Source organism: Cryptomeria japonica, chromosome 4 (genome assembly GCF_030272615.1).
Source record: "Cryptomeria japonica chromosome 4, Sugi_1.0, whole genome shotgun sequence".
Lineage (NCBI taxonomy): Eukaryota > Viridiplantae > Streptophyta > Pinopsida > Cupressales > Cupressaceae > Cryptomeria > Cryptomeria japonica.
The window spans coordinates 375806196-375834071 of NC_081408.1; the positions used below are offsets into that span (position 1 = coordinate 375806196).

At 38.0% G+C, this 27876-nt stretch overlaps 1 protein-coding gene across 2 annotated transcripts in view; it reads right to left on the reverse strand.

The window, feature by feature from the left end:
- Nucleotides 1-27876, reverse strand: part of LOC131047444 (bifunctional nuclease 2) — a 161494-nt gene that overhangs the window by 113517 nt on the left and 20101 nt on the right. For both annotated transcript variants that reach the window (XM_057981344.2, XM_057981334.2), the window contains exons 3-6: nucleotides 5393-5448; nucleotides 5164-5220; nucleotides 1544-1609; nucleotides 1308-1379 (exon numbers count right to left, since the gene is read on the reverse strand). In XM_057981344.2, coding sequence (XP_057837327.1) covers nucleotides 1308-1379; nucleotides 1544-1609; nucleotides 5164-5220; nucleotides 5393-5448 — 251 coding nt within the window. The remainder of the gene's footprint in view (nucleotides 1-1307; nucleotides 1380-1543; nucleotides 1610-5163; nucleotides 5221-5392; nucleotides 5449-27876) is intronic.

The following is a 27876-nucleotide window of genomic DNA, read 5'->3' on the forward strand; positions in this document are numbered from 1 at the left end:
GGAAAAGCTGAGATCTATTGCTTTTGAAATCCCCAGATTTAAGAAAGATCTTACTAAATTTCACATGGTGGGCACAAATGTAGAAGAATTATAAAATACTTGGAAGATTCATGTAACAAATGTGGCGATCGCCAACAAGAAGGTTATGGCTCAATCAGTATGCCAATTTAGTATTTACAAATTGAAATAGCAACAACGGGCTTCAATAGATGTTTCTAGTAGTCAATGCTCCAACGGGCTTTCTATTATTTAATTTTCATCAAGAGAATTCCTTTTAATTTTCAATTATTAAGACATTTTATTATATTTCAGGCCAAATTCTATAGCTAAAAGTGAACTTTCTTTTTTAATATTATTATTCAAGCTTGGTAGTCAGTTACAAAGATAGTTTTGAGAAGAAGCATTATAAACATAAGTTGCTTTTAATGCAGGATCCCTTTTGCTTCCCATTGAAAGTATTGTCTATGTAAAGAAATTTTGAGATCAAGAATTCTAAGAAATAAAGAAAGAAAGTGAACTTTGTTTCAATGTTATTCTTTGTTATTACGCATTTGTTCATATGTCAAAATCTGTGATTTTTCTTTCAATTCTTGTGCTGTAATTTAGAATGCCAATTGTCTCTCTTTGCAGTAATCCAGGTAGTCAATGAGATGATTGTTATTAATATGTTAATGGTTATCTGCTTTGTCTTGTTCAGGTAATTTATAGACTATTATTTGTCCAATGTAAAATGTTCTAGAGATACTTTGTGTCTCCCCAATCACTGTATTTTGATGCCTATTTTTAAATATTATTCTGGGAAGAACTTATAATAGAATCTTGTAAACAGCTGTTCAAGTTTTTCTCCCTTAACATTCTTATTTTCTAACTTTCATTCTTCTTCTTTCTAGTTACAAGCACACAAACCCTCCCAAAAACCCATACCATAAGAGGAAGTTGCCCCTATCTAATGCAGAGCAGAATTGTTAATTCAATAAGAATTCATCCAACTGTTGTGAGCATCTGTTGCTGTCAATTGGGTGAGTCAGGCTATCTTTAGCAAAGTATTGTTGTAACAAATTTGTTCACTAACAGACCCAAGAATGTAATACAAGAAAAGATTGGCAAATGAATGGGACTTGGACAACCAAGAAAATATTCAATGAAAGCTTTATCCATTCAATCAAAATGTACATATTTAACAATATGAAAATGACTGTTTAGTTCAGCTTCTACATGACATTTCAGCTTCTAATGTAGCTAGGAAATACAAAATATAAAATAATATCTTTCTACTCCTAGGATTATGTACATTATTGTTACAATACCTTGCATCTCTTTGCCAAATTGATGGCATCTGATGGACGTGCATCTACACTAAGCATTGCCTTCTCCCCTGGCTGCGAATAATGAAATTCATTTAAGAAAACAGAAAGCAAGCAATCTCCTCAAAATAAAAAATGCAACTCCCAAAAGAATTGTCTAAATCATTTTATAACTTACATTCTTAATAAATTTTGTAATCTAAAGTAGAATACAGAAAGAGAGAATATGCCAGTCAAACCTTGCCAAAGAATATACGAGCATAATATGTATTAACCACTCTTTCCGTGATTCGTACCATTCGCACCTATAGTGTACAAATAGCCAACAAAGTCCCCATCATCAAGGGAAACTTTATAAACCAAAAAAAACTAAAACTCTGCACACAAGAAAAATCAATTGTCTATAAGGAAGCAAATTATACTACATTGCATGGTGGGTACACAACAACATCCTAGTTTTCCCATCATCCAGTATGCACCCAACAAAGGCTAGATGATTTGCTCCATCTAGCAAAACAAATAACGTATGCATAACAAATTCCACAAAACAAAAATAAAAAATCAAATGACGATGCATCATTTTATTTCCCTGCTGCAAGAAACCAATGATAATAAGAATTATGAATTATGCACACGAATGTTGACCAATTTCAAGTCCTCAAAACCCTTATGGCCAAGAACAATTGCCTTAGAAATGAGAAAAGCCAAGAAGATGAACAGTGAATAAACTTAGCAAGAGACAAAAGAAATGAATTTCAATTATGTCCATAAGAAATAGCTACACTTTATAAGTAATAATGACAACCTTGAATTAGCCTCTGCGGAAAACATAAAGGATAGCATACGATTATGAACCCTTAAGGAGGAACCCTTATGTTATGCAGAAATAAATTAATTGTATATATACAAAGGAGAAAACTCTACAGGGATGTGTCAGTTATGTCTTAAATCAGTCATCAGCTACACATTAGTTATTAGCTCACTTACTCGTATGCCAAATGTAGTTCTTGAACCAGTCATCAATTACACATTAGTTAATAGCTTAATTACTCATATACAGACAGTATTTATGTAATCAGATTGCCTTTAATTATCCACTGATAATAAGGAGAATATATGTTACAATAAACTGACCATACAGGTGGCAGAAGGAATCTTGGATCAATTACATTAAGGTCTTAAGTCTGTAAGTCATAGAAGTCTTTAAGCCTCAAGTAAAAATGTGTATTTGCACTGGAATATTATTAAGAAAAGGCCTGTGAATCATGTTTCATGGCAAAGTATAGCACCCATACCGCTCTCAGATTGAGCCAAGTTGAAACCCATACTGGAATGCTATTTCAAATTTATAATAGATTTCAATTTGTATTTTATAGATTCAGTGTCTTTCCAGAAATTTCAAAGCTCTGTTTAGAGATTTCAAATTTTGTGTTTCAGATATTGGCAATCTTTTGTTAGTATCAGTTCCCAGGTTTATGATCATAAACATACAGCTTTGGAGCTATTCCCATCCTAAAAAAGATAGCCTTTGACTCTTTGCTATGACATTAATAACCACTCAATAACCTGCAAGCTATTTCTTTAAGATAGATCAAAAATAAAAACAACCACAAGTTGTTTCTTCAGAATTCTGAAATTGATTTAACACAGATGCACATAACGCTGAGCAATTATTTTTATCAGTTCGCAAAACAAAGTGGACGACTAGATTGAACTACAAATTGCTATAGGGTAACCATGTCTTCACTTTGTCAAGGAAGAAAAATGAATGTAATAACGAAGTTTCCATCTTGTGCAGGGCATTTATAAACAATACTACTCAATATCGATTCAGTCAAGTAAAATTCATTGCATTCAACTGATTCCTCAAATGATGCTTCGTACAGCATAAATGCTATGTTTTATCCCAATACTTGCTTAGCAGCAAGTGTACTTCCACATAATATGTGTTTAATTAATATTTTGCAGGTTTTGTTCACATTATGACACTCATATTTAAGAAACGGATCAGAACTTATCTTTGTTATAGGAAACAACATTATTAATTTCACAGGCTGACATATTGAAAAATAAAATCATAATGTAAAGCAGCATTTAAATAAACCCTCATGAAAACTGGCAAGAATAACTTCTCCAAATGGCACACATGCAAAGCAAAAACATGATGTAAAGCAGCATTTGAAATAGTCCTTACAAATACTGGGAAGAACAACTTCCACAAATAGAAGCCATAAATCCTTCATCCTGATGCAGAGGAAGGACTTACTTGGTTCTCAACTCGAAATGGCTAAGGGGCTTCTTCAACTCCAACATAGTTTGACTCACAAATGGCCTTTGTCTTATGACTCACTTTAGGACAGTTTGACATTACTGTACTTGACCCTTCCTATGTCACGAACAGACCTTGAAATGTGGCCTAAGGGAAAATGAACAACTCCCATGTGAAGACTTTCAACAACACACCAACACTTGGGATTTACACCTATTGTTTTGTTGCAACTAGGTATGACAACTTGTATAAAACTAGGCCAAACTAAGAGATGAATTGTTTCAATCCACAACCAATGACTTGAGGACCCTTACACAACACATTCAAGTGACTTCATGGAGTATTTGATGGTGACACAAAAGAGGGTATCCAAAAAAACTTGACTGGTCACTGGTTGGTTGTCACTGTCCATGCAGTCTTTCTAGGACAGTCATTATATTTTGTCATATGATGGCCACTAATGATCACCAACACCTTGAGCAGGTCTGTAGGACCTTCACACACACTTCCAATACCTTCTCCGATCACAAAAAACCCAAACTATGCATTATTACATTCAAATCTGCCCTTCAATGTCTTGACAGTCTGATATACTAGGAAAATCATACCAACAGTCCTTCCAAAGCACATACAAACCTCCACTTCAGCCCCTGCAAGTTTGGAATACTGTAAAACACATATATACAGACCTTTCCACCCATTTTGGTGATTTTTCACCAGTGGAAAGTCAAGAAAACCCATACTATGCATTATTACATTCAAATCTGCCCTTCAATGTCTTGACAGTCTGATATACTAGGAAAATCATACCAACAGTCCTTCCAAAGCACATACAAACCTCCACTTCAGCCCCTGCAAGTTTGGAATATTGTAAAACACATATATACAGACCTTTCCACCCATTTTGGTGATTTTTCACCAGTGGAAAGTCAAGTTATACATTTTTTCCACTTACTGGTTACCCTAGGTAGGGTTTTGACCAGTTTTCACAAAAAATGCAATGTCTTACAAAATACTCGATGAAAATTGATGAGACCAGAAGCAAATGAAAGTAGATTCACATGCCAACCAATCCCAATTGACCAGATCATAATATGGACTGTACAGTCCGTACAAGAGGAAAGAGCAGCAAAAAACGTAAGAAATGCACTGAAAAATGAGGTTTTCATCCACCAAATTCACCAATAAAAGTTCTCCAACCCCAAATGCAAGTTCGAAGGTTACATTTATACATTTTCAACCCTACAAACTACTCCAACCGTTCAACCAACCAATTTGTTAACAAAAATAGAAGAATTTTCCCACTTCTAAATTAACTTTGCAACACTCTTCCACATAGCAAGAAGAGTATCCTGTTCAGCACAGAACTCTACTGTCAATATAAAGAACAAAATAATGTAAGAAAAATATAGCTTTTAGATTTTCAGATTTGCTTCTGTAGAAGTGTACCAAGAGATAAGAAAACACAAGCCTTAAAACTGGACATACAACACTAAAGATGGATCATTTCAGATATATAACATAACAAGAAGAACCCATTACAGACAAGTTTTTTTTAGGACTAGAATTGCAATTGATCCTGATTCTTACTTCATGTCCAAGTGTCCCCACTAGATTTCTCATCAGCTGAAATTGATTGGGACGTCCCTGCATTGATTCCAAATTTGGGTTAGTTCTGCAACTAAGATGTGGAACGAAAGCACACTTAGCATGCAACTAACATATAAGTGCTAAAAATAGTAGACTAACGAAATGAAATGTGCCGTTTGGGACATTCAAATACAGGTAAGAAGGGGTAAAAATGAAATGGCACAGTTACCCCAATTTTCTCATCTTCATGTGAAGCATCTATCAACTTTTCAATGGCGAATTCACCTGCCAAACAAATTAACAGTTAAACAGTCTGATCAGTTTTTAAATAAAATATGCCACAAAAGAAATGTAAAGTTAAACCTTAAATTGAGCGACCAACCAAAATAATAGGTTGCATGATGCTAGATTTAATTTGATAAAAAAAGGTATCCTTGCTACTATTGCATATGCAATATGCTATTGGCAATTTTGAAATAATACCATATTGCAGAAAGCAGTTTGTAGAGAAGCAAAAAAAGTTAAAAACCTAAAAGATACCTAAAAAAATCATATTCTGTCATGTTTTAAGCTGACATCTTGTTATTTCTCATTTGCATGTCATATTTGAATCCTTGTCCCCAATGGCTATTGTTGGTGTTTTACTTTGTCACTTTTGTGACAACACAAAACAAAATAGTGGATAAGAAAAACCTCTCTTCAAATTCACAAAGGAAGCTCCCTGATTTAATCTACTATAAACTCTACGATAAAAACAAGCTTAGTAATATAAAACACTATACAATTTGTTCATTGTTTTCAAAACATGAGATAATGCTGTTAGATTGTCCAACTTAAATGAAAGGGATGTTATTTTTTCCATCCTGTTATGGTTTCATTTAGTAATTAGTCGTGTGTTTCCTTTTATCCATAGGTAGGGAGTAGGCTATGTTGTCATTTCCATGTATTTTTTATGTCATAATATTTTCCTTTTCCTGTAACATGTTTCCTCATATGTTTCACTTTAGGTGCAATAATTTTCCTGCAATATAATTTCTGCTCAACTCTATACCCCAATGGATAATGGCACTAGTCTTTATAGTCATCAAAGATTCTAAATTTCTCCTATGATCCAAGTATGTCTCATGGTCCCTAGAAAGAGCCACTATTTATAACCAAATTGGCTACCCCTAAAAAACTTTGTGTTTAATCAAATCTGTAGCCAAATGTTAAGTCATTCTTATCACGTCAATGTCAATTATGTTATCTTTCTTGTAAGAATAGTTAATCCTTAGGTGTCGATCTGTCTTACTCTACTAATAATTTATGTAGGTTGCTTGTCACAAAGACTATCAAACTATGAATCTTGAAAGAGGAAAATTAGATGGAATTCAAAGAAAGATTATGACAACAAATTGTTAAATACCAAGCACGGGCATGAAGGATTCAGGCTAAGGCATATCCTCTCCAACACATCAAAACAAAATCATATATGAGGATTGTCTTCCAAGCATAAAGTGGTCACTGAAGAAGGTCCAATATTCAGGACAAGAAGAAGTCCAAAGATCAGATTTTCTTTTTTCTAAAAAAAAGCTGATTTTTTATTTTGTTTCTTCACTGTCATAATAGATTGAATAGATAACAAACATCACAACTTTCTATTTTAGAAAATTTGTTTTTTGGGTTTTTCTAGATGGCAATTGTATAAGGTCAACAATACAGATTCAAGCTTAATCGAGTGAAAATGGTTTCAAGACACAATAAAATGAGCAATTTTATTGGAACAAAAAAAGCAATTTTAATGAAAGATGAAGAGCGTCTACAAGATCATTTAAAATTTCATGAAAAAGCACTCCAAGCATTTTGGCATCCATTAGGGAAAACTCTAGACAAATGCTAGTTTTTTTTGGCATTTGAGGGATGAAATTGCAGATTGGATGTCCATCAGGAAAAACCCCTGATGTGCACCAATTTAGTGTTAAGTAGTCCAAATCCCTAATTCGACGTCTAACAAGAAAAATCTCAATAAGTGCCAAAATCAAGGTAACTCAAAATTCGCATCCACATAAGGAAATCCCTGATAAGAATTAGATTAAAATGTTTTATGATGCTGAAATCAAATTAAAAAAAATTCAAAAATTGTGGACCTGAGTTCTTCAAGACACCAAAATAGCATGTTTTCTTGTCAAAACGAAGTGGGAAACAAAGCAATAGTGACACCAAAGTTAGCATATGGCCCCAAGAGAGAGATGAGCATCAAATAAAATGAAATATAGGATACAAAGCGATGAATCTAAGCCCTCCATTCAAAGTGACGCCCAAAAAATAAAATCAATATTTTGTTATTTTCTAAGGAGATAAGGATAAGTTAAAGAAAAAAAAAAGAAAAAATTGGAAGATCAAAGCCCTTGATTTAGATGAATGCTCAAGATGAGAACTATAAATGGAAAGAAAGCAATATTTATATTATTTTTAGAGGATGAGGAAATAACTGCCTTACTTTTGAAACATCAAGAAGCTACAACTAAGGCTATGCATATGTGGCATTCACACAAATTGTAATCGCAGTTGATTGCAGACTTATGTTGCAAAAATTGTCATTCAAATTCGAAGTCAAATTAAATTGTTTAAAGTGTTTTTATGTAAAGAATGCAAAGTTGAAGCTTGCTTATGCTGCCAAGATTTCCATTTAAGTCCAATTCCAAGTGTTGTAATAGTTCAAGGAAGAATCCAATTAATTTGAAGATCTATGTTAACCTTGCATGACATTGATGTTTGAATCCATGAAGCGGTTTTTAAATGTTTTTTAATATTTCTAGGTTTGTTATTTCCATAAGTGGAAAAAGTGCAATGACAATGATGAGTTTAGAACATGAAATTACTTTAAGTAATTCAAAGAGTGTTTGTTCACTCAAATATCAGAACTCAACAGCAAATTAGAAGAAAAGGTGCAATGGCAACAATGAGTTACAACATTAAATTACTTGAGTAATTCAAAAAGTGTTTTTTTGCTCAAATGTCAAAACTCAACATCAAATTAGAAGAAAAAATGCACTAAACCCTCTAGGGACCAAGGAGAGAGAAAAAAAAAAAAAACCTAGTCCTCGAACAAGTAGTGTCACAGTTAAAACACTTCGTTGGTGAAGCGGCCACCAAGGTTCAAACCCCTGCTGGACCATTGTGCTCGCAGGCCTTGTGTCTTCGTTGGGCCGTTGCGCTCGCGGGTTTGAACAAGTGAAGTGTGGGGATGAGGTCCCCCGGTTGTGGCCTCACCGGTTCATAGCTCCGGGTCAAAAGCGTTTCACGTGGAGCTGGAGGGCGTGTCATGCCAGCGTCGCCGTCACGTTAATAATTTTACCAGGCATTATTTAAGAAAAAAAAAAAGGAGAGAAAAAAACCTGAGTGAATGAAAAACATAACAAAAAGTTCAATAGACCTTCTAGGAGCATGCGCAAGCCACTTAATGTCATGTATAAAAGTTGAAAAAGGTACAATCGACCCCTTGGGCACACATCTTTAAGTGGAAAAAGCCAATGGCAAAACACAAGAAAAGTGTCATTAACAAAACTCAATGCAAAAATAGATGAGAAGTGTCATTATAGTGGCTAGGAGCACTCACCATGACTCAAGACAAAAATTCAATGTTGAGACACACAGAAAAAGCGTATAATACCTCCAAGTGTGTCTACCTAGGTGTATAATGCAGGTTTTGGCAATGAAAAGTGCCATTTAAGTGATAAAGTGCAACCTAGAGGTGTTGACTGCAAGTTGAGATGAAAACATAACAGAAAGTTAGTATTGGAGGTCAAAAAGTCTGCATAGGAGAGAGAAGATGAGAAAAAGAAAGTTCATAATTAGAAAAGTGTGTATCAATCTTCATAAAAATGTTTGCCTTCTCTTATTTCCTCATTATTGAAGCAAGGATTTGAAGGAAACATTTATTGGAGCAGCTTGGGGCCCATTTGCAGCAGCTTTCTTTGACGTTTATTTGTCAGTTTCAAAGAAAGATACTCCACTCGCACTAATCAAGCGTTTGTAGCAGGTATTCATCTTGTTTTCACTGGTTTCATAAGCTTATGAGGTAGATTTGAAGTGTTTTGAAACTTTGAAGTAGCTTTCATGGCAATCCTTCATCAGTAATTAAAAAACAGCATTTGTGTATGCCATAAAGTGTCAAAACTTATAACAAGTAGGTCATGCCCCCAACCCTAAGCACCAAATAACAAATAAAACATATATGCGATATTAAGGAAGCCAACAATCAGCAATCTATTTGAATTCATAACACTCCTGATACAATCAGTAAGGCACGTATTTAGTGAATGAATGATATTATTATTAATGATTTCATTAAGATTACCAAACCACCAGTGAAGCGGCAGCACATAAGAATGAGGGGACGTCACTTTGAAAAGGGTTGCAACCGAATAAAGGACACCACCTTTCACAACCCTCTTGAAGGTACATAACCCAGGTCAGCATTGAAAGAAAAGAACATCAAGGAAGATCGAAACAGACAAGGAGAAATCAGAAATCAACAATTAAATCTGCACTCAGCATTTTTTAAGAAATTTGCAATAACTTTAATTCTACAAGTGTTTGGCATACAATGATAGATTCGATAACTAATAAAATATGTTTTGTATATGCATTAATATGAAATGATGTTCCTTATTTCATAATTTACTTATTCCTCCAACAAGTAACCATGTGGAGGTGAGAAGTAGTAGGAGAGAGAGCAGATACAAGATCCCCTTCTAAGTAGGCCACCCCATGGTGGATGACTGACGTGTCTGCAACATGTGGGCCAAAGGGGTATAAAGTCCACTCTTGGGCTTAGATAGGAGGATTTCCAGGAGCCCTATTGCAATTTCCTCTCCAACCTCTACGATGGTTGTTTGTTGAAATCACAATCATAGATGGGTGAATAAGGTGACACAAATAGGGAAGATAGAGACAAGCACCCAAACTAGGTAGGCCACCCCATGGTGGATGATTGACATGTCTGCCACCTGTGGGTCAAGGAGGTATAAAGTTCACTCTTGGGCTTAGTGCGAGGGTTGCTTTGGGCACCCTATCATGCTCCCTCATTCAACCCCTATTAGGTTGAATACTAAAAGTGACATAGGTATTACATGATTTATCTAGGGGATTATGATAATTATTAATATGTATATGTATTTATATGTTTGATCCCTAACCCTTGTAGAAATAATTGATCTTTCAAATTATACGTCCAATGTTGTCTAATATGATTGCAGGACCTAAAGGAGGATTTATATTGCTTAAAGCATTTTAATTGGTAAACTTACAACTCTAACTATTTTATATTTCTTATTTAAATGGAACTTCTGATTTTAGGGCAAGATTTAGGTAAATCCCAAAAGGGGGCATTACAAAGTACAAAACAGTTATGCTTTCAAGGATATCAAGGCGGATTTGAAACAAAACAGCAGTCACAGTGGAGTGATATCAAGTTTTGCAGGTGTTTGTGGCAGTTTATTATTTATAGTGGACAATGGTTACCATGGCAAAACAGCAGGTGACAATCTCCAAGATTCCTTTTTGCATGCTTTCATGGTGGATTTCATCCTCAAAAGGAGACAACAGTCAAAAAAATCTTTTATGTAGAAGAGGTTTATTAGGGTATTTTTCAGCTGAATTTCAAGTGTTTAGTGGCAGTTTCTAGTAGCAGCACATTTCAAGCTCCTTGTGCACATTATCATGGTTTATTTTTGCCATCACAAGCTAGTAGCAGTTATGACAATCTGACAACAGTAGGTCTTCTACCTTTAAAATGATGAAATACAGTTGTTTGTGGATTGCAAGGGGATTCAAGTCATCTAGGTTATATCTGTGGTTTTAAGTCATCAAAATGGCAATTATTATTGGCATAATCATACTTGAACTACTCGCCAAAACCAAAAACTCGCCAAGCCCCGAAAAAAAAACTCGAGAAAAACTCGGCCAATACTTGGCAAAAAACTCTGGAACTTCAAAAATTGCTTAAATTTAATTAGAAATGCATTTTTTTTTTGCAAAATTCAATGAGAAGATGCATCCCATGAGTCAATAAATGAGAACACAAAAGAAAGAAGCTGAGTCTAGATATATTTAAACGCAAAGTGGGTACAAAATCGCATCCTCATGAGGAATGTTGATGGCTGGAAGCAAAATAGTAAATAGTTTTTGTAGAACTATAAGTAAATAAATCAATACAATTACATCTTCCTCTTCCCAACTCTAGTAAAAAATTGGGGGGAGGTAGGACTAGAGGGTCTAGTCCTAGAAGTCTGTTGTGGGCATGATTGTGCCTCCTCGCTTGGTATGACTAGCTCAGGCTGTGGCTCATCCTTCATCCTAGATGTAGCTTTGCCTCTAGCTGCACCTGGCACTGGCAATGACTCCTCATCCTCCTCAATGTCATCCAGTGTGAAACCAAATCCAACCCCCTCCTCCTCCGTAGCCTACCTCTCCAAATCATTGATGTCATCCAATGTAAACAATGGAGGCTGCTCCTGCGATGTCCAATCACTATAAGGATCTATATCATCCAAATCAATTGGACCAGTTGTGCTTCATCTAGCTTCCTTATGTGAAACCGAAGATTATATTGCACAAAGACAAGTTCATTGAGGCGTTTTTGAGCTAGCTTGCTCCTCTTCTTTGTGTGGATGGCCTCAAACAAGCTCCAAATGCACTCACAACTGGATGAACTACAAGGTTAACATAAGATTCTAAGGGCAAATTTTTTGAGATTTGGGGTATTTCTACCCCAACTTTGCCACCAAGCATCTGCAAAATAAAATAAGGTTGAGGGTAGCAACCCTTGCAGGGGTTTGAGGGTGAGAAAGAGGGGTAGAGAGATAGGTCTAGATCCTGGGGGAGAGAGGAGAGAGTGAGATGGAGAGTGGTAGGGAGATTGATAGGTCTAAAATTCGGGGCAGATAAAGTGAGTGAGATCGAGAGAGCGAGAGAATGTCGATAGGAGCATACTGATTACTGAAATTTGACTAAGTCTGAAAATTTGAAAGATCTTCTAAAACCTAGAATTTGCATTATAACTCGTAGAGATCTGAAACCACTCTCAAACATCCTACCAATATATACATGAAATATAACTTATTTCCTTTCTTATACTTAAATGTTATATTTCATCTATATATTTTGATGAAGAGAATGAGACTGACTTGAAAAAAAAAATAGATAGATTTTTGACATGTTTGGGCCTCTTTTCACAAGAACTCGGCGAGTTTTTCTGGCGAGTAAAAGTCGTAAAAACTCGCCCTGAAGAAAAAATCACGAGTTTTTAACTACTCGTTGAGTTTTCGGCAAGTAGTCCAACTATGGGCATAATCATATCAGCAAAATGCAATATCATTTCCGAATGTTAGACTCCTTCAAAACTAATTGTCAAACATCCAGAGATTAAGGAGATTGAGATTGAACATGAGAATGTACAAGAATTGAAGTTGGATGATCACATTAAGAAGGGGAATAAATTCACAAAAAGACTTGGGAACAGCAGTGTAAAGGCGGTCTCCTTTCTAACTTCAGAGCAAAGACAAGAATTCAACACGGCTTGTGCAAAACAATATAACCCAGTGAGTGGTCAAGTCCTTTGCAAACTTGATGCCAACTCAATCAAATGCATTTTGAGTTTGCCATTTTATGGAAGAGGTGCCAAAAATCAATTTGGAGAATGTATATGTCGTGCAAAAACCATTGGATGTCAAAAGCATGTTAACAAACATTGGATGAAAGAAAGTTAGAAGCCTGCTAAAAAAGTTGTTTACAAGAAATGAATTCAAGACGGCGGTTGCTGTCATGACTTGGGTCACCGTAGTTGGGGAAACTTCGGGGACTTGGGTCATTGTAGTTGGGGAACTTCAGGGACTTGGGTCACCGTAGTTGGGGAACTTTGGGGTTCCGGAGTTCCGAGGTTGAAGAACAAGGAACTTGGGAACCTGGGGGTTCCGGAGTTTTGGGGTAGAAGAACAAGGAACTTGGGAACCTGGGGGTTCCGAAGTTCCAGGGTTGAAGACTAGGAACTTGGGAACCTGGGGGTTCCAGAGTTCCGAGGTTGAAGACTAGGAACTTGGGAACCTGGGGGTTCCGAAGTTCCGGGGTTGAAGACTAGGAACTTGGGAACTTGGGGGTTCTGGAGTTTCGGGGTTGAAGAATTAGGAACTTGGGAACCTGGGGGTTCCGGAATTCCGGGGTTGAAGAATTAGGAACTTGGGAACTTAGGGGTTCCGAAGTTCCAGGGTTGAGGAAGAGAAGACTTAGGAACTTCGGAGTCCTGGGTCACCGAAGTTGGCAAGACTTAGCAACTTGGGAACTTCGGGGGTTCCGGAGTTCCGGGGCAAGAGAACAAGAGGCCAAGGGAACTTCAGAACCTCGGGGTTTCGGAGTTCCGGGAAAGAGAGAGTAAGAGAAGGCTTGGGAAAGGAACTTCCGACAAGACAACACTTCATATTGTTTTCTCTTTGATCAACTGAGGCAGCGCTGGTCCATAGAACATATCTCTGATCAGTTCTCACTGATGAACCAAGGGCGTCATAAAATGACAACATTTTTGGCGACTTCTACGGGATGCTTGCCTGCTAAGCATATAGATCAGTAGCATGTGTAATCCATTGGGCGCAAAGTCACAACTACAAGAAAAAAGAAAACTCTCTCCTATGTAACCTGCAAATGATCAAGATCAGCCATTCTGAAGGGGAACAGCCTGTGCTCGTGCACTTCTTGGAAAACAAGAAACCTAACTAATCTTTACATTGTTACAATAAGAGGCAACTGATTGCTTTTGCCTCTGTCAAAGAGGAACCTTTTGAAGGAGTTGATCCCCCTCATACCATTGTTACATTCACCATCTAGCTGCAATGGTTGAAATCTCTTGTATGCATGCATTAGATCACACATACTTCTCATGTGGTGAAAGAACACTTCACCATTTACCTTGCCACCATAGGGAAGCCATAGAAAATAGCCACCTGAGACATCCGGGGATGCATGAAGCATACACATAGTAGCAAGGGGGGAGTTTTTAGGAGTCGGCTAGCATCAAAAGAACTACTCCATGCAAAAGAGAAGGCATCTCTTTTATACAAGGGGGCATCATTTTTTTCACAATAGCCGACCTCCTCTTGGTGTGAGTCAAAACCAAAGGAAAAGGCCTCAAACTCACATGGTGATGAAAAGTATACCATATCTTTGTCATGGCCGGCACAAGGGGGCTCTTCAGGCACATCAAATTGGAAACTTTGAAGCTCGGGTATACTGTTAAGTTGAGCAACCAAAAGACTGTTGGCAAGGCCAACATGTTGTTGCTCAACGCCATCATATTTGATATGTTGGTCCCAAGTGAAACATTCAAGCTCAGGCACAAAATCCCTAATGCTAAAAGAAACATCTTCACCTTGAATGAAGACTTCATATTCAACATCATCGCTTTCAGGGACAGGAGAGAACCAACATACATCATAATCACATGTGTTGATATCCAACTCATCAACACGAATCTCAGGTTTATGAGACACCTCAAAAGAAGAACTAAAATCCTTAGATTGTCTCTTTGTTTTTGTTTCCTCCTCCTGGCAATAGAATGCAACAACCTCAGGTTCATGGCACGATCCATTCGCCATGTAGTTGGGGAAACTTCGGGGACCTGGGTCACCGTAGTTGGGGAACTTCGGGGGTCTTAGTCACCGTAGTTTCGGAACTTTGGGGACCTGGGTCACCGTAGTTGGGGAAACTTCGGGGACTTGGGTCACCGTAAATGGGGAAACTTCGGGGACTTGGGTCACCGTAGTTGGGGAACTTCGGGGACTTGGGTCACCGTAGTTGGGGAAACTTCGGGGTTCCGGAGTTCCGAGGTTGAAGAACAAGGAATTTGGGAACGTGGGGGTTCCGAAGTTCCGGGTTGAAGAACTAGGAACTTGGGAACCTAGGGGTTCGAGAGTTCCGGGGTTGAAGCCTAGGAACTTGGGAACCTGGGGGTTCCGAAGTTCTGGGGTAGAAGAACAAGGAACTTGGGAACCGAGGGGTTCCGGAGTTTTGGGGTTTAAGACTAGGAACTTGGGAACCTGGGGGTTTCGAGGTTGAAGACTAGGAACTTGGGAACCTAGGGGATCTGGAGTTCTGAGGTTGAAGAACAAGGAGCTTGGGAACCTGGGGGTTCCAGAGTTCCAGGGTTGAAGACTAGGAACTTGGGAACCTGGGGGTTCCAGAGTTCCGGGGTTGAGGAAGAGAAGACTTAGGAACTTCAGAGAGCTGGGTCACCGAAGTTGGCAAGACTTAGCAACTTGGGAACTTCGGGGGTTCCAGAGTTCCGGGGCAAGAGAACAAGAGACCAAGGAAGGGAACTTCCGAACCTCAGGGTTTCGGAGTTCCAGGAAAGAGAGAGGAAGAGAAGGCTTGGGAAAGGAACTTCCGACAAGACAACACTTCATAATTTATGATTCCATTGTTTTCTCTTTGATCAACTAACGCAGCACTGGTCCATAGAACATATCTCTAATCGGTTCTCACTAATGAACGTTCTCACTAATGAACCAAGGGCGTCATAAAATGACAACAAGTACCAAACAGAATAATTGATTTGTATGATACAATGATGCATTGAAAACAGTGAACAATATTATCTAGGAAGGAAATTCCATTCAATTAAAGTGTAGCATTATCCTTGACTTGTGACAAGGGTCTTAGACCCAGTTGTACATATTGAATTAGTTGTCATTTGACATAGATCTGTATTCGTGTTTTTTACTGTGACAGTTTAAAACAAATCTCTCAAGAAATGGGATGATGCATAATGATAGTGGATATGTCTTTCACAGTGTTTAGTTCTTTATTCAACAAAGGTGGTTGTCAATATACCTAATGTGAGTTCTCCAATCTGCCAGGAGTAACATTTGTGATGTTGTTGTCATCTCATTTGTAAGGTTCACACTTTACACAAGACAACAATGGGTTTTGACTTGTACACATGGAAGGCCTTAAAGGTTTATCATGGTTACGACTGGACACAGTCTTAGTTTCATTTCAAAGATACTTTCATTATATCTTCAAAAACACATTTGAAACAAGGAGTGAACACATGACCTTGTAGAAGTTATAATGATCCATCACTAATTAGATGTTATATTACACTGTTTTAAATGCATGAACCTATACATCTAATAGCTACCTCCCAATTATACTTTCTGTAATATTATCTCTTGTAGATATTATCAAGTCCGAAGTTTGCATATGAAATTCCTTGCACCGTGTCATGTAAGTTCGTGGACAAAATTTATAACCCTTGTTTCAACTGAGATTTGACATTTGAAGTTCTAGTAATTGTTTTGGATTAAATATAAAGTATCAAAATGACATCTTCACCGCATTAGTTCATGAGTCTGATCAGCAAGGGACGAATCAAAACTTACAAAAATACATCATAACCACTTACAAAACATAGGAGTAGCATAGAACAAAAACAATAAAGAACTACACCCCATAGTCAGTCAAATGATGTGTCTGTATCAGGTGAACTATTGTTCCCAGCTAGGGGAACCCATGCAGTCCATCCATGGTCCCCTTCCATCCAGACTTCAATCAAACCATTAATAATCTGTTCTTGCGGGTGTGCATTCTGGGTACGAATTCGTTCTTCTTCTCCACGAATAGCATCCATCCTAGCTTGTCTTTGTTCCAGTTGGTGCATGAACCTCAACAGGGCCTGTTCAAACACTGTATTGTTGCTACCAACCCGGTCCCATGTATAGCCATCAGGTAATTCCTTCTAGTAAACAATTGTAGAGCCATCCTTGATCCATTGATAAAATTTGCCTTCATCTAACCTGAGAACCACGGTAACCTGCAAGGAAATTAAGTGAAAAATGAGTCTCCTCAGAGACTCGGTAAGGTTCCTAGATTTACCAATAAAGACATCATCATTGCGAAATTTCCATATCAGCCATAAAATCTCTAGAGTAAGACAAGACCAAAAGAGGCCAGCCATCTTCTTGCAACCTTCAATGAATCCAAGGCAAGCATCCAAGAAAGAAACAGAGCTATCAATAAATTTTATACCAAAAAATTTCCACGCTTCCTTAGCAAAGTGACAGTCAAAGAAACAATGATTTAAAGTCTCAAGAAGGCGGCATATTTTACAAATGAAGAAGTTTCTCTCAAAGTCTTTCCAGATACACTTGAAACCAATCTCTAAAGTAAACCCAACTGCCTTTACTTCCTAAAACATCAGACAATCTAACTGATTCTGCAAACTAAGGAATCTTTTAACAATAAATTTCCTATCAAGAGATTCAATTCCCCTAATATTCCATGAGATTGCCTTGAACATCATAATCAACTTTTAAAGAGAGGTATCCATAGAGGGTGTGAGCCCTTCATCACACTTTGGCCCTACAACATTATCAGAAGAAAGATTTATCTCAACTAAACCTAAAGGGTGATGCCTACCCCTCTTCTTTCTGGAATCAGATATCTGCTCAGGCCCTAGAGAGTCCTTCCTAATATTATTTTCTTTATTCACTCTAGGAGATCTCTTCTTCCTAACTTTCTTGGATTTTACATCAGAAAATACTTCCTTAGCAATGCCCGATCCCATATCAAAGTTAGGAGCCTCTGGACATAAACTTTGAGCGTTAATCTCAGAGCAGCATTGATCTACATCCTTAGACATTACACCTTCCCAATCCTCCATTCAGGGTAGGGGTAGAAGGTATAGAGATGAGAGCATTGTCACTAATAGGGTCACCAAGAGTAGATCTGGGGGTGTCCATATTTAACTGAGGACCCCCAATTTCTTCATAAGTTTCAGGGAGAGTTTTAAGAGACTTTAACCCCAAAATAGGGCTACAGACTTGATCCTCTGTGTTCAAAAAATCTTTATTACAACCCCCATAAGGATCTAACCAGCATCCAGCTATCCCCAGATCTACACTAATGGCTCTATTAGCAGAAGGAGACCCTTCCTCTTTCCTCGTATCCCTATCCAAAGTGGAGGATAAGGTTGGACAAGAGTCAATTTCAACTTCCCGAGAGGCGATAACAAATTCCAACTGTTTTCTAGCCTCTGTGACTCTTTTTAACTTTTCCAAGACCAATTTGTTGGTTCATTTTTATGCTGAACAACAAAATCAGCAACCAGTATAATCTGCAACCAAATTTTGAAAGGTAGCTAACCTCAACTATGATTTCAAATGACTAACTGGACCAACTTAACAAGGATATCAATCCTTCTTCTCTTCAGGCTCTACAAGGCCTAGGCGGGTTTACCTGTGATGCACTTCGAATATAGTCTAAAACTCACACACAGCATCACCATTAAAGCAGAAATCTCAGACATAGCTCAACAATAAGGAAAGTACTGCAAACTAGCTATATTCACATTGACTCTCAACTACATTTGAGCTTGAGATAGGTGGAACACTACCATAAAACAGAAAGCAAAAGATATTCTGATTGGATTTTAAAATGGTGTTTGACAGTCCTTCAACATTACAAAAGACCAGTGCCTTATCGTAGCCATAGAGTCATGCATAAAACTGGAAGAGAAATCTCAAATGCAAGTTACTTTCGACATTGAATTTTCATGTATTAATGCATTACATTAACACAATCCTTTGCTCTGTCACAAAATCATACTTATATATACATCCAATATACACATTCAAAATCATTAATGTTGGGTTTCAGGATTTAAATCTTTCCTTGAAGAATACCCAAAAGACAAACATTACACTCTCAGAGAAAACTGAAAGAAACAAATCCAAATTACCTTTGATAAAATGAAATTGTATAAATTCAAATGGTATCTTGGAGGAAATTTTGTGGAAACTCACACATGCCTTGCATGTGTAAACCTGCAAACTGAAACAAATCTTACAGCAAAGACAACACTGAAAACTCAAAAAAAACACATTGTTATTTGCAAAGAATGAAAAATGCCATCACTGGAACCTGCAATTTCGGATTTCTCCCTTGGAGAAAATTTCAAAAAATACTGGGAACCCTTACAAATGAGAAGAACTAAGAATAAAAAGAAGAGGGAAAAAGATTAGATTTGCATCAGAAATTGCCAAGTCTCCTCTTTCCCCAACTAAAGATTTTCCTTTATCCTTCTCGTGGAAACTGCTCTCAAAATATCTAAGATCTGTTGAAACTAATAGCAAAACTGAATTCCTCATTCCGAGAGCTTTCCAACGACATATAATACTTGCATATTTGGGTAAAAAATACCCCTTAGGCGAATTAATCTCTCAGATGGATCCATCATTTAAATTTTTTAATTTCTCACTATAACTGGACTATACATTTAATTTTAATTTTCGCTTGATTTTCACCTTCTGCGCCCCGCCACGTGGCACCTCCTGGTTCGCTTGCTGATCCACCGGGATGACACCTCACCTGCCACTTGTGCACGATCAGACCACCACGTGTCACAATCTGATTCGTCCGTGGGTACACTTGGGCGCCACCTAGCCTGCCACTGGACTGCCACCTCACCAGTCGCAATGTCGCAGGGGTTAATTGTCGCACATCTTTTTGTTGCGGTATAGCGACAATCATTCGATCTTCCCGGACTTGCTCGATCTTTAACGCATGAGCTGCTCACCTGTCGAGCCCACCATTTAGTCGCCAAGTCGCAATGGTTAACCGTCGAGCATTTTCGCATTGCGGTATAGCGACGGCTGTCAGATCATCTACAACTTGCTCACTTGTTAATTCGCCTGTTTGCTGCAAAATTTGGTTGCCTCGAGATGCGTGCGCCCGCATGGGGTCCACTGGGTCGCAGAGCTAGCTTCCTGTTAAAAGCCTTTAAGCTTTGACATTATGAATGTGTGTAGGCTTGCTTTTAAATACATAAAATTTCCCGCTCACCACCAATGTGGGATAAATGTTTACACATATTCCTGCCATTTGCATTTGCCTGAAACTTTCTGAGTATTTACCTCACCACACAGAGGGAAATTAGCACTTGCACCTATCAATTACATTTGCTAAAAAGTTTTATGGCAACCACGCTACGTAGGGGAGATTTATTGTTCTACACCTAACAATGATTCTGTTTGAAAACACTTCCTCCACGCCATACACACGCACAGGCAAGGAGGACTGGCAAAGGAAAGGCATTTCATATGCCAATTGCAATTTGCTAATAGTCTACAAAACCTGCTCCATATCTCCATCATACCACGCGAGGAGAGATTTTGGCATTTAAACCTACCAATTGCATTGGTTTGGACTTCATTTTAACCCTCCCTCACCTCCACGCAGAAGCATAGGAAGAGGCACGCGAGGGAAGCTCTACACCAATTGCATTTACTTGGATGTTTCAGAATGCCTTCCAAACACCATGCAGGGAGGAGGCTACAACTCCTGATTGCATTTGCTTGAAATTTCAAATGGTTGCGCTCCCCATGCTCCACCGGTTTTCCACGCAGCAGGGAGGAGATTGGCTTACAACTACCAAATGCACTTGCTTTAAAACTTCTAAAACCCTGCTCATATCTCCACCTCACGTGCACAGCAGGGAGGACTAACTTTTCACACCTACGCAGGGAGAATTTGGCATGTTAATTGAATTTGCTTAGAAGTTTTAATAGTCTTTACAAACCCCACGCGTGGAGGACGCTGCAAAATTTGGTATTGCATTTGCCTGAGTTTAATACTCCTTCACACCACGCCAAAGCCACAGCTCACGCGAAGGGGAAGAAGGTTGTACACCTGCTAATTTCATTTTGCTTGAAGGTTAAAATGCCTTTCATCTACCACACCCAGCTCATTGCATTTGCCCAAGGTTTTCTGAAGTATTATCAACAAATTTATATTGTGCATTGGCTGAAAGTTTTCTTTAAACCATCGCCCTCCATCTCACGGAAGGGGAACTGGCAAAGGTTGTGGAATTAAGCTTTACACCTGTCAACATGCCTTTGCTAAAAGGTTTTAATGCCCAATCTGCTACTTGAAAGTTTAGATGCCTACACCATTTCATGGAGAATGCTGCCAAGGGGCGTGTGGAACTGGTTTTATGCCTTGCAAATTTGCATTTGCCTGAAAGCTTCATATCCCTTTAAAACCCCAATTGGCGCCCGAGAGGAAATCAATTTACACATGTCAACTGCATTTGTTGAAATTTAATGGGCCTCTCCAAACACCACGCACAGCGGGGAAAATGCTACCAAATTTGGAATACTTTGGTTTTAGGCCCTTTCAGCTACCAAATAGCGAGGCATTTGCTTCAATGTACCATTAATGTCCATAGTGCTCTTATAATATTCTCTAGCTTCTTCAATATCTCTTAAATCATATAACACATGATTTAAAATAACAATTTAAACTTCGCCTAAAAAGATACATGAAGCTACAAGTCAAGTCGGGCCCCAAAGTGGGTCCAGCTAAAAAATTTCGTTTTCATGCCACTGACCCTTGAAAAACCTTCAGGCATCTTGAACATGCCTCTGGAGTTGATCGGCACAATTTTCTGATCACTGAACTGAGTTTTGCAACTTTCAGGCACTTGTGCCCAAAACAATGGAATGGCCTCAAGAACTCGCTCTGAAAACTGATTAAAACGTCTTTCTATATCCCGCCATCTGAAGGACAAGTAGTCTGATATATTGACTATCACCCTGCAAAACCACTCCTCATGACAAATCCCGAGTGGTAAGATATTAATGGTCAAAGATGACCATTTGGCTCTGTCAGCACTATGAACCTGATAAAATCAATGTGCAGGGACCTCAAAGTGTCTTTACTAAAAATATCAAATGGTCTCTGTAGATCCCCAAATCTGGGGCATACATACTTTGAAGTACAAGGAAGACCGTTGAATGTTTAGTTCGACCAAAAGGCTAACTGGGTGCAAATGGTGAGCTCATGAAAATGGCAACTTTAACAGATGTAACAATGAAAGTGCAGAAAACTCAATAAAATGGCTCAAAAAACCCTCTTGGCAAACTGATCAAACGGATTGGCTATGACTTGAAACTTGCCATGTGGACTCACCTATATGCATAGAATTCAATGCACTTTGAATTTCAACATGACGATCTACTGGTCAAAAGTTATAGGCGCTTAAAGTAGGCCACTTAATAAAATCTGAATATGTGCACAGAACAACTTTCAGTCCACCCCTTGAAAGGGGTACTTGATAAACTGATCCAAACTGAAATCTGTAAGTTGTAGAACACTTCTTAGGCCAAATGAAAGGTGTGCAATAAGATTCCAAGGCTTTACCACTTAATAATCAACTGGCTCCATTTTACACTTCTTCAAAATAGGCATATCAGGTTGACTCATTAGGTGGTCCTTTGAAGGTGCAGAGCAAAATTTTGAAATGGGCCTCTCAAAATACTCAAATTTTATGAGTCCCAACACAATTGAACATTTTGAGTTCTAGGTCCCTTATTTGCCTCAGAGGAACCATTATTACCATCGAAACAAAATTCGGCAGGGCTAGACGCATCTTTAACTTCTACAAGGGCCTGTTTATAAAACCGAATGCTTTCATCAATGGGGGGAGAAGGCGCTTGAGGAGAGGGAACGGGAGGCGAAGGCGGAAAGGGAGGCACAGATTCAAGGTGGGAAGGAGATGGAGTGGAGCGAGGTGGATTGGGCGTCCTAGATTGTCGAGAGTTATGTGAGGCAAGTATCAGGCAATCCTTTTTAATATGACCACCCCTCCTACAAACAAAGCACGCATCAATGTCTCCCAACACCACTAAAGGGTAACAATAAGAAACTTTGTCAACAATAATTTCAAGTTCGGTAGGGATATCACAACCAGGGCTAAAAGCAATTAGGGCTCTCGCATCCATGTGCGGGAGAAGAGCAGAGGAGGAGTCAATCTTCAAAATTTTGCCCAGTGGTTCGGCAAGCTTAGGGATAAAATTCCACAGGAACAGAGGAATATTTTTAATAACTACCCATCTAGGGTTAGAGAAGGCCATAATCTCTTCCGCACATGATTCTGGAGACCATTTTAAAGCCCTAAAATAGGCATTACCAATATTCCAAAATTGTTCTTCTAAAACTTAACTTTGACTGGCAGGGTCATTGAAAAACAAAACAAAGAAACCTCTTTGTATCATTCTACAGTACGAGTAATGAAGCCCAAATTTCTTGCTCCATGCGTCCTGCAACCATTTATTTAAAAATTGTCTAGACGGGACCTTGTCTACATCTAAGGGAGCAAGAAAGATGGCGGACTCCCTAAGCTTGGTAATTTCACCAGAAATAATAGCAGACATAGAATCATTAGGCTTAATGATAATCTTGCCGATAGGAACCTTACCTTCGAGGTCCATGGACTCGGTTGCAACATCCTCGGTTTCAAATCTGGCCTCCGCAGGGAAATCAAACTTGTTGCCTTCCAACGCTTGCCGGAAAGAACAACACCCACCAGCCGCACCTTGAACAGCTTCTCGAGAGTTCAGCCCTAGCAGAATGACCGTCTGGAATCTGGGAGCCATTTTTATTAACCTCTATTAAATGTAGAGGAGGTACGAAGAAAAAGCAGGGGCTCCCCAACGCAGCTTGGGAGCCCCCGAACCTTGACGTGACCTGCAACCAAGGATACCAAAAGTCGTTGGTTCTAGTAATTGTTGGAGTAATTAGTGTTGATGTATAGCTAGGTCGGAGCCTTCTAGGGGCCGACCTAACACGTTTGATGGCTAAGTGGCCTGTCGACCTTAGCCATAATGATGATATAATTTAATATGTAATCATGGGCGACAGCATGTAACTTGTGTAACTTGTAAAGCAATTAGGTCTAGCCCTAAATGGGTGAACCCCTTGTGCAATAATGTAACTTGTCAACATGTATTGGTCTGGCCCTAATTGGGCGTCATATGTAACTTGTAATTAAAGGTCTGATCCTATTCTTGGCGCCAAAACTACAAGGCCGACTATGATCTATTGGAGGCATTAATTCATATATATACAAGATGATTTGTGATCATTCTACAATCAATAAACAATCAGCGAATTACCTATCTCTGCAATCAGCGATTTACTTCTGCATGTCAATCATCCTAGACCTGGGAACTATCTCCTTATTGGCGAATTATCAAGGGCTGGCAAACTGATCAAAGTGCAGCGAATTCATCAAACAAGGCCGACTATGATCTATTGGAAGCATTAATTCATATATATACAAGATGATTTGTGATCATTCTACAATCAATAAACAATCAGCGAATTACCTATCTCTGCAATCAGCGATTTACTTCTGCATGTCAATCATCCTAGACCTGGGAACTATCTCCTAATTGGCGAATTATCAAGGGCTGGTAGACTGATCAAAGTGCACCGAATTCATCAGACAAGGACAGCGAACTTGTATTCAGATTGGCAAGCTTCATTCAGATCAGCGATCACCTTCATTCTGGGCTGCCGAATTAATTCACAGTGACAGAGATCTGCCCTTGAAGGATAATTGATCAGATTATTGTATGACAGATAAGTTTGCCCTAGTTTTGGTTATGCCCTAGCAAGGGAATATTGTAAGTCTGCTACTGTGTTTTGATCTAATACAATCTGAGATATTTGTTGCTGCGTTTTTCACCTCCAAGAGGGAGGTTTTCCCAAGGTACTGATGTGTTATGTGTGCTGCATTTGTTATTTTCTGTTTACTGTTATCAGTCTGATCCTAAAATTAACAATTAGGATATCACCTTGTTAATTAATCAATCAATCATTAATTACTTAGGTCTCCTATTGCTTTATAATTCATTAAACTTGAGCTAAACTTAGGAATGCTTTTCTCTATATTTAGATTGAGTTGATTATAGATCATGTTGTCTCATTAGATAGGATAAGGACACTTGTCATGCTTTAATTTAAATCTCACCTGGTTTTAAATCTGGGTTCTTATCTTTAAGCTTTAATCGTATTCATTGTAATCTATCCAATATAATCTAATTCATTTAAAAATTAATCTCAATATCAGATTCCTCTTTGGATCAATGTCTTTCTCAAAGTTGCATAGCATAATCATGGCTTTTTCTCTTCAGATGTGATAGACATTTAATTGCAAGTAATTTCTAGGAGTTGTGGGGTTAACTATTAACTCCAACATGGTATCAAAGCACCAGATCTATGACTTTCTATCCAAATTCTGAAATTTTGCTCAATGTCTTTTGGAGAAAAACAATTTTGGGGTTTTGTTCATAACCACGAAATATCATGTGAGTATCTGTTAAATTTTGCAGATAGTGAGCAAATCTTGCAAAAAAATGCTGTCAAAACAGCACAACGTGGCCATTTTCCCTACAGATTGAAGTTTATTTTTTTACCAAATCGCATGTAATGCTTGTTGGAATTAAAAAATAATCATGAGTTTTGTTGTCAGCATCAAAAGATTTGTGGCTATTTGTTAATTTTTGCATTCAATGAGTAAATTTTGCAGAAATAAAATTAGAAGGGTCATGTCTGTTGGCTATTGGCTGGCTAAATTTCCACTATTTTTCAAAAATTTATAACTTGAGCATACAATGTCAAAATCAGACATACGAGATATTGTCAGAAAACTGATTCCGAGCACTTTCCAGTGGTGTAGATCTCATTCTCAGATTTTGCTACTAGTTCATTTTATTCTCAGTCAAAGTCAGATCACCATTTTTTGCTTCCGAGCTCACAACTTTTTGCCAGTATCTCCTATTTTCACAATTCTTGTGGTGTTGGAAAGGTATTTTCGAGCTCTTCAGATCCATTCATGTGCTTTTTCCAAAACCTATCCCAAGTAAATTTTTTTAGTTTTTTGTAATTACACAATCTGGTCAATTGCTAAAACGTTTTGGCACATGCAAAGGATCTATTTGCATGAGATAACTTCATTTGATATAATTTACATGCACTAAGATTGTTGGTCTCTAATTTTTTCATCCAGGGAGGTGTCATGGGTTTTTTGTTCATCCTTCTCTTGTCATCCTAGAAGAGGATAATTATGAGTCTTGGTGAAATAACATCCTAACACATCTTAGGTGGCTTGATCTTTTTCCTTATTTGTATGGATCATACCTAAACCAACCAAACCAAGGGGTAGATCAACTTAGGTTATTATCATTGACCATATTGTAGGATTGATTTGTTCTAGTGTTGATCCTAACACTATGTGTACTATATTAGACATTGATTGTCCACACACACTTTGGACTCGACTTTGGGAGATCCATGGAGACCCTCATATCTCTCCATTCCCAAAGAATATTGCAACAAATTGTCCCATTCCCCTTGCAAATGTAGATTGCATACCCTATGATGATGATACTTTAGAGGAGCTTGAATATATCACAGGTCTTGCAATTTCTGATGGATCAAAGGCTTGTCTCCCAATCTCTACTCACATTGAGACCCAAAGTTTGTCTCTTCTTTTGATCAGCATGGCATTGCCACATCCTTGGCCCCCATTGATTCAATGCAGAACATTCATCTTCTTCCAAAAATTGCTACTTGGGATTTGTATCTTGTAAACGTATCATCCTTCTTTGTGAAGTCTCAGATTGTGGATTTGGAGGATTATTTTGAGGACATTCAACTCCTCTTTGTTGACAGCCACATTATTTTTGTTAGCCCACCATCTTCATCACCTTTGCAGCTTGTTCTATATCAGTCTTCACAGGATTTTGGATTGACATCATTTCATTCCAACATGAAGGCATTTGAGCAGTTTTCACAAGCACATATCATTTTAATTTGGATTCCTGATTCTTCCAGCTTATGGGAATGGCTTCTCCAATCACCAGCAAATTTGTTGCTTCCTAAGGGGAGAAAGGTTATTTGCTCCTATGGGAGGGACATGTATTGTACTTATGTGATAGAAGCAAACATTGGGGGATCACATCAAGTCCTCCTTCTATCCTTCTCTCACTAGTGCAATTATTTCATTTTTCTCTTTTTTGGAGAGGGGTTTTTTCCCATGTGGTTTCCTCCTTTTCTCCAGTTATGAGAGATTGCATTTATTTATACATGGGTAACTCATAATGCCTTGTAGTCAAAACCCATCCATGCATCCATCGTTGCATTCATAATTAGGTTTTGAGTTTCTCCCTATGTTGATCTTAAGGGGGGGTGTTACGAATTAATTACTAAGGTCCCCTATTACTTTATCACACTTAAGCTAAAATTAAGGAGTGCTTTTCTCTATATTTAGATTGAGCTGATTATAGGTCACGCTGTCTCATTACATAGGATAAGGATACTTGTCATGCTCTAATTTAATCCTCACCTAGGTTTAGATCTAGGATTTTATCTTTATGCTATAATAAGCATTCATTGTATTCATTGTAATCTATCCAATGTAATCCAATTTATTTACAGATTAATCTCAGTATCAGATTTTTCTTTGTATAATCTCTCTCTCAAGGTTGCATGGCACAATCATTACTCTTCTCTTCAAATGTGATAGGTGTTTTGATTGCAAGTGATTTTTGGGAGTTGTGGGGTTAACTGTCGACTCCAACAGTAATGACACATGCAGTGGACAATAGTATTACAATGAAATGTGTCAGTATACTTTGCTAATAGGCTTGAAGTTGAAATTCTTGCAAATATCATATGATCATACTCGGTCGCTATTTTGTTCAAATATAAATCTTTCTATAAGCATGAAGCATATACATGTTGCTCAGACCAGTCAAGAAACCTTGTCATTCATAATCAGTTTTGTCAGTCAGGAAAAGACTGATGTAGGTCTGATGAAATTGAATAAGAAGGCCTAAA